Source organism: Ambystoma mexicanum, chromosome 10 (genome assembly GCF_040938575.1).
Source record: "Ambystoma mexicanum isolate Mex_15411 chromosome 10, UKY_AmexF1_1, whole genome shotgun sequence".
In the NCBI taxonomy this organism is placed as follows: domain Eukaryota; kingdom Metazoa; phylum Chordata; class Amphibia; order Caudata; family Ambystomatidae; genus Ambystoma; species Ambystoma mexicanum.
The window spans coordinates 1,384,384,424-1,384,397,980 of NC_090932.1; the positions used below are offsets into that span (position 1 = coordinate 1,384,384,424).

The 13,557-nt window shown below is 44.5% G+C and overlaps 1 protein-coding gene across 1 annotated transcript; it reads right to left on the reverse strand.

Moving 5' to 3' along the window:
* Positions 1-8,759: 8,759 nt before the first annotated feature.
* LOC138492342 (lysosomal-associated transmembrane protein 5-like) lies at positions 8,760-13,234 on the reverse strand. The gene has a single exon (XM_069619407.1). It carries the CDS (start codon positions 13,210-13,212, stop codon positions 12,469-12,471), a length of 744 nt encoding a protein of 247 aa, XP_069475508.1. The 5' UTR covers positions 13,213-13,234; the 3' UTR covers positions 8,760-12,468.
* Positions 13,235-13,557: the final 323 nt, after the last annotated feature.

Genomic DNA, 13,557 nt, shown 5'->3' on the forward strand with positions numbered 1-13,557 from the left:
GCTTTGAATGGTTAAGGGTCAGAAAACATGCGCTTTTCCAGATGATTCAAACTGCAAAATCACCACACCTGGAGTGTCAGAATTTAAAGCATGCGATAAGAGTTACATACCAGATGCTTTAAACTCTATATGTACAAAGGTAGAAACAGTGGATAGGATAAATGCTGTATGATTCAGAGTTCTGACGCCACCAAAAACATATACAACATTTACTTCCTGCCAAACGATGCCAGGTGAGGCCAAATGACACACAGGGGCAGGAAATACTCCACCAAGGATGGAAAAGGCCTAAAAACACAGTACAAAAAAGAAGGTGGGTGAGGCGCGCACTCCCGGTCCTGGTCAATTGAACCTGTTGTAAAAAATAAGTAGCTGGGTCAAATCCCAAAATGGACAAAAATTCACAGGGTTAGATCCCTTCTGCTGCAAATCAGGTACTTAGTAATAACAGGGTTAGATCCCTTGCTGCAAATCAGGTACTCAGTAATAACAGGGTTAGATCCCTCGGCTGCATTTCTGTGGTCTGTAGTTGTTCTCCTCCTAGCGCTTTCTTATCTCAAATAATCATCAGGGAGGCTGTTGAGCAGGTGTGTCTAATTAGACTCAAAGGATTCTGGTAGCTGTAGTGAAAACGTTTTGTTCTGTTCAGGTGACCAGCAACCGACACCCCTCCAAAGCACAAGTCCTTCCCAAATTTGGGGGAGGGGAGAGAACCATCTTTATGATTCTCCAAAGTGGGGCACAGTCACCCCGTGGCGCTGCCTCTGGAGCCCGGGACTCCCATAGCATTCAGTACAAAAAAGAAGGTGGGTGAGGCGCGCACTCCCGGTCCTGGTCAATTGAACCTGTTGTAAAAAATAAGTAGCTGGGTCAAATCCCAAAATGGACAAAAATTCACAGGGTTAGATCCCTTCTGCTGCAAATCAGGTACTTAGTAATAACAGGGTTAGATCCCTTGCTGCAAATCAGGTACTCAGTAATAACAGGGTTAGATCCCTCGGCTGCATTTCTGTGGTCTGTAGTTGTTCTCCTCCTAGCGCTTTCTTATCTCAAATAATCATCAGGGAGGCTGTTGAGCAGGTGTGTCTAATTAGACTCAAAGGATTCTGGTAGCTGTAGTGAAAACGTTTTGTTCTGTTCAGGTGACCAGCAACCGACACCCCTCCAAAGCACAAGTCATAAAGATGGTTCTCTCCCCTCCCCCAAATTTGGGAAGGACTTGTGCTTTGGAGAGGTGTCGGTTGCTGGTCACCTGAACAGAAAAAAACGTTTTCATTACAGCTACCAGAATCCTTTGAGTCTAATTAGACACACCTGCTCAACAGCCTCCCTGATGATTATTTGAGATAAGAAAGCGCTAGGAGGAGAACAACTACAGACCACAGAACTGCAGCTGAGGGATTTAACCCTGTTATTACTGAGTACCTGATTTGCAGCAAGGGATCTAACCCTGTTATTACTGAGTACCTGATTTGCAGCAGAAGGGATCTAACCCTGTGAATATTTGTCCATTTTGGGATTTGACCCAGCTACTTATTATATTTTTTGCAACAGGTTCAATTGACCAGGACCGGGAGTGCGCGCCTCACCTACCTTCTTTTTTGTACTGAATGCTATGGGAGTCCCGGGCTCCAGAGGCAGCGCCACGGGGTGACTGTGCCCCACTTTGGAGAATCATAAAGATGGTTCTCTCCCCTCCCCCAAATTTGGGAAGGACTTGTGCTTTGGAGGGGTGTCGGTTGCTGGTCACCTGAACAGAAAAAAACGTTTTCACTACAGCTACCAGAATCCTTTGAGTCTAATTAGACACACCTGCTCAACAGCCTCCCTGATGATTATTTGAGATAAGAAAGCGCTAGGAGGAGAACAACTACAGACCACAGAACTGCAGCTGAGGGATTTAACCCTGTTATTACTGAGTACCTGATTTGCAGCAAGGGATCTAACCCTGTTATTACTGAGTACCTGATTTGCAGCAGAAGGGATCTAACCCTGTGAATATTTGTCCATTTTGGGATTTGACCCAGCTACTTATTATATTCTTTGCAACAGGTTCAATTGACCAGGACCGGGAGTGCGCGCCTCACCTACCTTCTTTTTTGCACTAAAACCACACAGGCCTCCATGCAGCATGGCAGAGCCCTTCCACTGTACATCGGGTAGTCACACTTACTCATTGAGGGCAAGAGATATGAATCTATTTCACAGCTGGAATTAAAAGAAAGAAGAGAAAGTAGAGGCTACCAGTTTCCAGGGTTAGACTATTCCGTTGGGCTCTAACCCATATCCTGAAGTATCGATTGGACAGGCCCAACACCCTCTATGTACGCCAAGCTAACTGAGGAGGGACTTAGAAACCATGAGGAGGGACTTAGAAAACCAAGTCAATATGTGCACTGCCATATACACTCCATTGAAGCTGGTGGCAGTCCTTCATTTTTGTGTCAGGCAGCTTTCAGTACCCAGTAGGGGAGGTTGTATGTCAGGCCACAGCCCATATTTTTCCACATGTACTTGTGCAGGTATCACATGCTCTCCTTAGAAATGCTTCTGCTCCAATTGCATTACCTATGACTCCAGAGGTCATCAATTCCATGAAAGGGCATTTCTTTGTTTTAGGAAATTCCATAATTCCTGAACACTATACATGTCATGGATTGCACTCATATGCCATTGATCCCACCACATGTCAAAGAGCAGGTCTACTGGAATTGCAAACAGCAGCACACCCTAAATGTACATATAACCCGAGATACAGTCTTGAACATCACCAACTGCTGTTTTCCCTATTCAACACTGTTGTATAGTGACTTCTACAGAACTTGGATCAACAGGGCGGAACCTGAATCTTTACTAGGCATGGAGAATGTTCATTGGGAGAAGTTTATCTTCATTAAAGAGGGTCAGTTGGTGTGGGGGGGGGGGCTTATTGAGGTTGCATTGGGGGGTCTTAAGGATTGAACTTATAAGAATAAACAAGTTAGTCTTTCACAACAGAACCGTGTGAGTATGTTTACCTCATTGGCAACGAGGATTGACCACCCCTCCCCCCACCACCATCTTGATCAGGTGATATTAATAGCAAAGAGGGGTGAACACACAATGACATGCGCTGCGAAACTTGGTAGAAAAGAATCTGGTAGTATCTACTGAAATTTTAAGAGTGGGTGAGGCCAACAAAGAGTGTAAGAAAATAAAGAAGAAAAGGAATTAGGATGAATAACCAAAGTGGTTTTGATCATATGGAAATGAAGGTTGATAAGATAAAAACATTTAAGAGTGAAGAGGGGTTGTATTTTAGATGTGACAAGAGGTTTGCATACAAGTTTGGATCCGAATGCAGTCAAACAGGTGTTGCACGTGAGTGATAATATTCAATTAGGATAATCCGAAAGTGTTCTCTAAAATAAATTGGGTGCGAGTGGTATGCTTCACAGAATAATTTTGAGGGAAGGAAGCAGGCCGATTGTGGCGAAATAAGTGAACTTCAGAAACTGAAAGAAGCAAGAATAATTGAGCAAGCGAGAAGTACCTAGTGGGTATCTCCCCTTGTGATAGTAAAAAAAGTCAACTGGGGAGCTAAGAGTGTGCGTTGAGCTGAGGGGATTGAACCTGTGGTGTTGTTGCAGAAAGGCATCCCCTGCCAAATATGTCTGAGATGCTAGCTACGGTGGGAAAAGTTATTTTCCAAATTAGATATGTTGTCAGCGTACCATCAGATTAGGTTAGATGATGATTCCAAGAAACTCACTTTATCACCCTGAAGGGTATTTTCCATTATTGTAGGATGACGTTTGGGCTGGTGTCAGCCTCCTCAGTATTTCAAAAATGGAGGGGCAAGCTGCTGAAAGGACTTCCTGGAGTGTGCCGCTTTCAGGATGACATGCTTGTGTGTGGTGAAAACCATGATGTGAACCTCAGGAGAGCGTTAAACATTTTGGGTGAGAAAGGAGTGACACTGAGTGCGGATAAATGTATGTTTGGAAAGGAGGTGTTAGAATATCTAGGTCATAAAATATCAGAAGGGTTGAAACCAAGAAAGAATATGATGGATGGTATCAAGAGGGTCAGGCCACCGGGAGGAAAGGCAGAGTTAAGGTCATTCCTCTGAATGATAGCGTTCTACCAGAAATGTGTTGGTGGATTTGCTGATAAAGTGGTGAAAATTAGAAGTTTGCTGAGGAAGGGAGTAGAGTTTATTTGGGATGTGGAATGTGATAAAGAATTCCAATCGATACAATCAATAAAAAAAGGAAATAGATATGGCCTAAGGCCTAGCAATGTTTGACACAAAAAGATAGAGTGTGATATCCGTGGATGCCAGCTATTCTAGTATAGGAGCAGTGTTGTCACAGGTAGGAGCGGAGAACAATGAGTTCATTGTTACACATGCATCTAGAATGCTGAGCGGCTCTGAGAAAAATTACTCGGCTCTAGAAAACGAAGCTCTGGCCTGCCATTGGGCAGTGGAAAAATTCAAGGTTTCGGTTTGGGGTGCTGAATTTGTGATAAGGAGCGATTATACGCCTTTGAGGGCGATATTTGAAGAAAAAAAGTTTGGAAAAGGTGCCGAGAAGGGTGGCATGTTGGGTTGCAAGGATGCAGGGTCATACATTCGCCATGTAGGTGGTATCTGGAAGAGAGAATGTTTTGGCGGATCACATTTCGAGATAAACTGTGAATGAACAGGAGAGAGATGGAGAATGGAAAGGTGAAGTAATCACTGACACCGTGTTTATGAATCACGAAGGTGTAATTACTCGTGAAGCATGGCGGATAGTTTTGAGGGAGGATGAGATTTTCATGAGGGTGATGCAGTTGTACAAAGGGTATGGCCCGAGAAAAGATGGTTAAATGGAGAGGAGAGAGCTTTGTGGGAGGTGAGGCTGGAGTTGCATGTAGGAGGTCTTTTGTATAGATATGATAGGGCAGTGGTGCCGAGGATTCTGAGGATGAGATTGATGGAAACAGCCCAGGAGGGTCACGTAGGAATATCAAAAGGCAAAAGGTCTATTAAGAAATGTTTATTGGTGGCCTGGTTTCAACAGAGATGTAGAGAGGATGATTGGAGGATGTGTTGAGTGTGAGACATCAGGTAGGAATGCAGTGGCAAAGAAACGGCCTTTGGTGACGGTAGATGCCCCTGTCAAAGTGAATTGGGATTGGACATTTTGAGTCCCGTGGACATGGGACGAGGATATGGGAGTTTTATTTTGGTATTGGTGGATTGGATTTCGAGATGGACAGAATTTCGTATAGTGACAGATATATCATCCCAGAGTATAATTGGCTTCTTGCAGGGTGTGTTTGAAAGAGAGGGATTGCCAGATTCGATTTTGACGGATAATGGGAAACAGTTTGTGGGTGAAAATTTCCAGAAGTATTTGAGGTTGAGTGGGGTGAAGCATAAGAAAACTGCACTGTATCACCCACAAACTAATGGTATGGTTGAGAGAAGGAACATATAATGGAGGCGGTGCGGATGGCGAAGGCGTGTGGGAGAGACAGACAGATTATATGCATTACGCTTGGCTCCCCATAACAATACTGGAGTAAGTCAGTCTGAGCTCATGAGAGGAAGAAAGCCTAATACAAGGGTGGTACCTCCCTGGCTAGGAAGGGCTCCGAATTCGGAAGCGTGAAAAAACAAATAAGAAGCTTGGAAGGAGGGATGTGAAAGTGGAAGTAGGAGATTGGGTGAGAATAAAGAAGGGAGTTGTAGGGAGCAAAGGAGAGTTGTTATATACAAGTCCTGTCCAAGTGAGGCAGGTGTTGAAAGGAGCTGTGAGAGTGGAAGGAGGTCAGGTGTGGAACCTCAGAAGGGTGGCTGTATCGAAGCCAAAGTGGAGACAGGATGCTCAAAGATACCATAACATGTGAGATGTTCAAAGTAGATCATAATGACGTAAACTGAGGATTACATGTCATATTTAGAATATATAAGAATTGCGCTAGATTGTATATAGTTCCAAATGTGATGTACATGTATATAGTTGTTGAAATACCCTTATGTGGTCAAATATCTCATGACGTGTGAATTGCCCAACCACCACCAGAAGATCAATGTTATTTTGTTGCATAAGGTTGTACATAGTTTCTCAAATGGGGTGCATGTGTATAGCTGTTGAAATACCGTGACCAAGGGAAGGAGATGTGTTGTATAGTGACTTGGATCAACAGGGTGGAACCTGAATCTTTACTATGTCATGGGAGAATGTTCATTAGGAGAAGAATGTTTATCTTCAGTTAAAAGAATCAGTTGTTGTGTGTGGGTTATGGAGGATGCTTTGGGGGTCTTAAGGATTGAATTTATAAGAATTAACAAGTTATTTTTTCACAACAGAACCGTGTGAGTAGCTTTACATCAAACACACAACATAATGCTACTGTGCAACAGCAGTATACAGCAAAACACGTGGATCGTTGGTAAGTACGGAACCCACTTATGAGACCAGTGCTCCAAATAAGATTTGGAAGTGGGGGTATTTTACTCCCTATTTTTTTAATTTGGGAGTAAAATGATTTTCAGGGAGTCAAAATATTAAGTGCAATTCCCAATGATAGTATTTTACACACGAGTGAACTTGTTTTAACTGAAAAACTTAAATAATGTCATATTTATTTGCACCTAGTTATTTATGTACTTCAGGATACAGGTTTACTTCTTTCAATCGGGCAGTTAAAATAAGTGGTACTTCGTGCACTAATGGTCCAAACACATCCATGGAGCTCTGAGGATAAAAGCAGGGGTGCAAGATTCTACGTCTTTTTACTATTATTTGTATTTGCCCATTTTAGGGAGTAAAAGTGACTGATATTCCCCTTATCTGTAGGGCTGTATCAGTTTATATTAAAATGGGGGTGGTTAACCACAGGCATGGTAGGAGATATTGCGAGTAGGTGGGTGTCAGGGGATATGGAGGGTTGGATATGGCACAGGTGCAGAGCTGCACACTTTGCCGGTACAACCGAAATTCAGGGCTGCATACTGCCACCAAGTGGTTTCTAGGTTACAAAGCTGAAGCCCACACATCCATCCACCTTGATGTAGATGGCTTTCATTCCCTTGTGGGGACCGAGAGAAGACCGCCAGTTAAAACAAGGTAAGTGTTTCTATGCTAGTGGGTTGGAATATATTGCTAGGAGTGTGTGCACAGAGATTTTTAATCTGTGTGGGTCTCTGTGCAAAAGCGATATGTGCACATTTGGCAGCAGGGGCTACATTATGGAAGTAATATATAGGGACAATGCCGGTTTATTTAATTTGTGCAACATCATTCAAAATGCTATATTGGGAATGCTAGTATAATTGCGTCTGCGGGTCCCTGAAAGTGATTTACGGTGACCATTCTGGCATACACTGTGGCTGTAACATCAAAGTGATCGAATGCTGGCACATTTTATGGACACGGGCATCATTAAAATGCTGTGTACTATTCTGTTTTTTTTTTATAGCAACTGTGATCCGAGAGAACCAAATTGTAACTCGTATTTTTTTTTTACTGCTTTTTTCTCAAAAATTATGCTGTAAAAAGCACCAGTTCAACCAATTGGGAGAGCCCATTGATGAACCCCTCCCAACATTACTTGGCACCCCTCACTATGCTCCATTGCTCACGCTTATTCAGGGAGAGACTACATTAAAAATGTTCAGCTGCCACCAGTCCTCGAATCATTAACAATACCAGTGCACCCACAAGAGCACCCACCGCACCGACTCCAAATTCTGCTTCTGGCATGCACATATTTAGGTTACTAATGAAGCACTAGCAGCAACTGTTACATTAGCACACCAGAGGCCAGGCCAGCCACCCCAATTCTTTCTATACTTGGTCAATTCTTTCTATACTTGGTGAGATGCAAGTAGATTTGGTTTACATCCCTTTCCTTGCGCAATGCATGGAGCGCACCTCTAGCAGCATGATCATAATGGACATCGTGCATGTGTGGGGGCTCAGGCTGGTCTGTGTTGTGGCACACACTTAGAGTAGCATGGGTGGGGCCCACTGTGGGGACCCCCAGCAGGGTTTGCAGAGGGCACCTCATTTTTCATGATGCCACCGACCCTGGGTTCACCCAGTTGTCGCCTATTAATGTAAGGAGGTAACTATAGGGACAAGGAAGCGTTTGGGGGAGTGGTATTGGCAGAGGCCTCCCAGAATAGCCCAAAACTGGCTTAAAGCATGCCATGTTTTACTAAACTAGTGATGCACGAAAAGAAAAAACGGGTAGGTTATGAAGGGTTGCCAGTAGAGCAAGTACAGTGCAGGGAAATCCGCTGGGAATTTACGGTTCAAAGTAAACCTTGACTGGCGTGTGCCCTCACAGTTATCAAAGTACTCCAGTTCGCATTCCAGAGCAAATTGAGCTTTTCAGGGTCCCATCGCTCCACCACAGTACATGCAGAGCACTAATGCTTTTTTTCAGTTTCATGCGGCAATAGAACAAGCCATTGCTCTGCCTCTACTGCATGCTCAAAGTACTCAGGGAATCATGAACCAAGACAACAAACTGTGCACAATATTCCGATTCAGATAGGAATGTATACGCAGAACTGTGTATTCTTTTCCAGGCTCGACATGGGAAAGAATTCCAGATCCACTCCACTGGTGGACCAAGATATTAAACCTTTCGACGACACTTTCTTTTCAGACTTTGATTGTGTAAATGCTGATATTTTGTCTGACAGAGTATACATTAATTATGATCCTGAATGATGAAAAAAGTGAACGTGCAATGTTGAAAGAAAATAAGTTACGCATTTGAAAAATTATTTTAATCAATAACAAGCATTCTTAATCTCTTTGGTTGTACGTACTTAATCAACATGATGGCTAAATGTACTTTTACAAAACACCAAGTGATTACAATAAATGAATTGCAGCAATTAAAAATGTGAAAACACCCAGATCACGTCTCAATACCTTGATAATGACGACATGTATACGTTGTAGATTATATTGACAAGCAGCAGAAACGAATGCATTTTTTGAAAATTACCACCACTATGATTTACGCGGCTATGTCAGCAGCAAGTCAACATTTAAGAGGAAACGTTTAGCACTGCATGAAAGTGTACTGAATGTACCTCAACAAATATTTAATTGGACCCTGGATTCTATGTACCCGTTTCCCCTTAAAACAAAAATACGATAGACAAGTAGACAGGGGCGGATTCATATACAGCCGCAGGCACACAGAGATGCAAGGGCACTACACCTGCAGATTTCCCTTTCCAATCCCTGGTTCACAAACAAACAGAATTTGCGAGGTTAAACAAGGGGGCTGAAACCAAGAAACCTGCAGTCCGCTCCTGCGTGCACAGTTTGGTGTGGTACGTATTATCAACACCTGAACACGCACTTGGACGAGGATGGCGTCAGTCGCCCAACCACCTGGGTTAAGAAAGCACATGTGCAGTGATCTTGCAAACCATCATTGCAACTGCGTTTTTAAAATGTTCATCTTTTTGGGGAAGAGATTTCAATATAACTACTCTTTTCTGTTACGGGCAGAGCAAAACTGGCAGTATTGCAAATTCCACCTGCAACAGAGACGGGTGCGGTGAAGTACATCCCTTTCACTAACTGGGTGGCCACGCAACTGGAATCGACCTTTCCCCGTCAAGACCCATAACACATATTTTGCATGCAAAATGCTTCAAACCCATGACCTGCAAAAGGCACAGATCGGTGTGCACACAGAACAGGACTTTCCTAAGGGCACACACAAACTGAGAAACCAAAAGGTTTTTAATCTGTCAGACTGTTAAATGGCCTAATTAATAATACCAAATGATTGAAAAGGTTGGAGGCCATGTCGTCTTCGTATCGCAAATAGGCAAGAACTTGACCAACGAAACGGGCCTGCTTGTATCTGTCAAATGCAATAAGCCACTATCACCAAATGTATCTGTCGAATGCAATAAGTCACTATCACCAAACGATTTCCTCGTGTATACTTTTCTTGAATCTTTAGTGGTGCAAATGCACATACACAACGTAAATCAACAGTTACACTTGTACTCGTAAAAGCTGCTGGTACGGGCACAAAATAATGCATTCAAAGTAGGCCTTTGGCTACTCGCCTTTCCCTAAACACTCTTTGGGTGATAGCATTTCTTACATTTGGGAGCTTCAATTTGGGAGCTTCTAGGATTTCTAGGTACACTGTATTTTAGGAATAGGACACAAATGTCCTTAGTATGGAATTTAATATGCAGAATGTCATCGGACAGTGATACGTTTTAACCATTGTACTCCTCTGTCGTTTTAAAATCAATGTAATGCACAAAGCAAGTTGTGCTGTACGTCACTGGTCTTCTAAATACTGAGCGGGCAAGTGCCTATGGTTCAATTAATAAACACTTTAGACATCGATCCTTGCATTGCTAGTTCTCAACTGTGATCATCAGAACCACGAGAAATACTGCGGAAAACACCATTTTAAATATGTTGCCAAAGCATAGCCTGCGCCATGGGTGTCAACTTTTCGCTATGACAGCAGACATTCTCAGAGTCGCAGGCTGTACCCGTCCCCATGTCCAAACAATCTATTTTCTGGCACATTTTGCAGCAAGAAGGGGGGGGGGCATAGGGATTACATGCAGGTTTAAACATTTCTGCAACAGTTGCCTAACCTGCCGAGTTGTCTTTACTCAGCATTTTACTTTTGGATCTCCACCTTCCCCCCCCTGCTTCTTCTGCACCAAACAGCGTTTGCCTGTTCACCCCTCTTATTTCCCCTCCAACCCCACAATAAAGGCTCAAGTCCTCCATTGATGAGGGTTGACGTGAGCAACACCTATTTAGCAAGTTGAATGCTAACACTCCACTAAGCCTCAGCACAGCAAGAGAGAAGGGGAAAAGCACTGTCACACAGTGATTAAAAAGCGCATGGCACAGAATCTTTTTTTCCGTTTTAGTCTCCCCATACAAATACATGCAGAATATCCACTGGGGCAAAATGACACTCCTGCCCATTGGTTCAAGGAGTACGGAGCCAACTTCCCCAATGTACTCATCGCCTATGGCTCCCACCACAAACAATTACACAAGCTGAATAGTTCGTAAGGCACTTTACAATAATGTTTCCAAAAACGGTGTGTAGCAAAGAATAACCTTGACAGCCAAGATGAGCAGTTGTCTAAACAACAGAAAGTACTTTAACATACAGCTGCAAAGATCATATTACTTTCGGCTGTGATCATCTCGGAGTACTATGGGTTGCTGAGAACGCCATTGGCAAGTCCAGTGACAAAGGAGAGCTATACAAGAAAATCACATGATTACGAATTATTTTTTCACAAACTGCGTCTCCATTTTCTTCCAAGGAAGGTTACTCATTTCTATCCTTTCCATGGGTTTTAAAGAAACCGATTGTCAAATTCCAGGGGGGTGAAATGTACTAAAATCAGTGCTTTGGTGTGTTGAAACTGGAAGCAATAAAAAGGAACGTCCCATTAATTGTAACTTTCTGCATACAAGTGAAAAACTAAGATGAGGCTTTGAAGTTTTGCGTTGATCAAAAATGTGTAAATTCAATACGTGAACATCAACACTTTCAGAAGCAGTACGACATGAACATCCCCAAAATCTTACTTCATCCAATGGTTTGAAGATCGATTCACCAAAGCATATGATAATTTGATATGGTTGATTGCAAAGCCATGGGATAGATTGGTGCATAGCCCTTGCCAGCCAGGCGAGGTTGGAGTGAACCGTGCAAGGGTAAATGGGGCGTGCAGATTGTCCAGCAGCCCCTGGTAATCAGACGGTGTGTTAGCTGCCCGATAGACCAGACTGTGGCGGTGGGACAAATCACTGGTGTGCTGAATGGAAGTCTCAAGACATACTGTGACTCACTGGCTGCCTACCAACATATGACTGTGGTGTTGGGGGAAGCAATATGGATTTAGCGTGTGTAGGGACTATGCATAACTGGGGAAATCAAATTATGCAACCCGAGGCCAGAAACAACCCTGAAGTGTCAAGACTGGTGGTAAAAGGATGTGGTAGTAGCGCATAATCCGTGGTGTTGAGCCCATATCATGAGCTGTCGAGGGGAGTTATAACCCATCACATTGTGGTTTTGGATAGCACTCCGGGAGCAATACGAGCAGAAGTGGAACATTAAATCGCACATCATAACATAAATTTAACAGAGACCAGCCACTGTATATGCTAGGAAGTGCCGCTTTCCGATCAATACCAGTAGACAAACGAAAGGTGTTGTCCCTCCGCCCCTGTAAAGTAGGGTGGAAAGTTCAACGAAAGGCCTGCACGAAACAGCATTGCGTCACAGTGTGGTTGGCTTAGTAGACAGGAACCCATGTTGTCATCCCTAGTCACCATACATTGAAAGCAGTCAGTACGAAAGAAGCTGGAGACAGAAAAGCCCTTTATTAGAAGAGAATTCAGACCGATGAATGGTCCCTTCGCAGCCCTGGCAGATGTCCCGCAGCGGTGACTACACGGAGTAGGCCGGCGGGGGAGGCTGCTTAGTGGGTAGTGCCAAAGCTTCATCATAGGAGGGCAGCAGCAGCCCTTTCTCGGGCAGGGTGACGGCGGAGATGTGCACGGTCCGCTCCGTGCTCCGTTCAGACTTTAGGTGCTTGTAGCAACGCCAGACACACTGCAGGAGGTAAAACTTTAGCAGCAGCAAGGCGGCGTGAGCCAGCGCCAAGTAGACGATGGGACGGAGAAGGTGCTTCTCCGACGGATCTCCGCTCTCGTCCTCATCCATGAAGGAGGAAAGATGGCGCCTCTCCCAGTTGAGGAATCCGACACAGGACGGGTAGCGCAGGAACAGACCCAAGAAGCTCAAGACGCTGACCGACAGATCTAAGGTCTGTAAGGCAAGGAAAGGGACCATCAGCCCGGGGAGGTTCCGCAGGATGCCGCAGATCAGGCCCAAAGCCACCAGCATCAGAAGCAGGCCAACAAGGTAGGCCGCCAATTTATCGGCCGGCGATGCGTCCTCGCCGTGCGCCAGGTTCACCGTCTGCAGCACCAGCAACATCGTGCCAGAAAACAGGAGGTACAGAGCCAGGCCTAGGCTAACCGAGCGTACCGTCAGGCAGCCGCAGCAACGGGGTATTTCCCTCGAGCGGAACTCCGCCATCTTCAGAGTGTCTCTCATCCCGGCCTGTGTAGGAATGTTGCCAATGCCAAGTCGCATATCCGGGTACTGCGTCACTGCTCGACGTGACATGCCACTCAGCTGACTTAAACGGAAGGGCGGGGAGTGCCTGAGGCTGAAGGGCGGGGCGTGTTCCGTCACCGTGACCGGCATGCTTAGGTCAGGCAAACCAATACTGCTTTCACTCTGAGGCATAAGTAGCCCAATTGTTGAACTTTTAAAACAGATTTAGCTTTGCCTCTAGCCAGGTTAGTCCACTGCCACAATGGCTTTCTATAACAGTTTCTTAGGAGTTCTGGGGTTTCGCCGGGAAAGTCACCGACAACCGGTATATAACACAGGGAAATAACGACCCCATTGCCGTAGAGCTACAATAAAGTACACACCACAGAGTTCTTATGTTATTAGAACGCCGTG

Excerpts from the sequence above, each read along its gene's own strand:
- LOC138492342 (XM_069619407.1), bottom strand. The coding sequence starts at position 13,212 with ATGTCACGTCGAGCAGTGACGCAGTACCCGGATATGCGACTTGGCATT.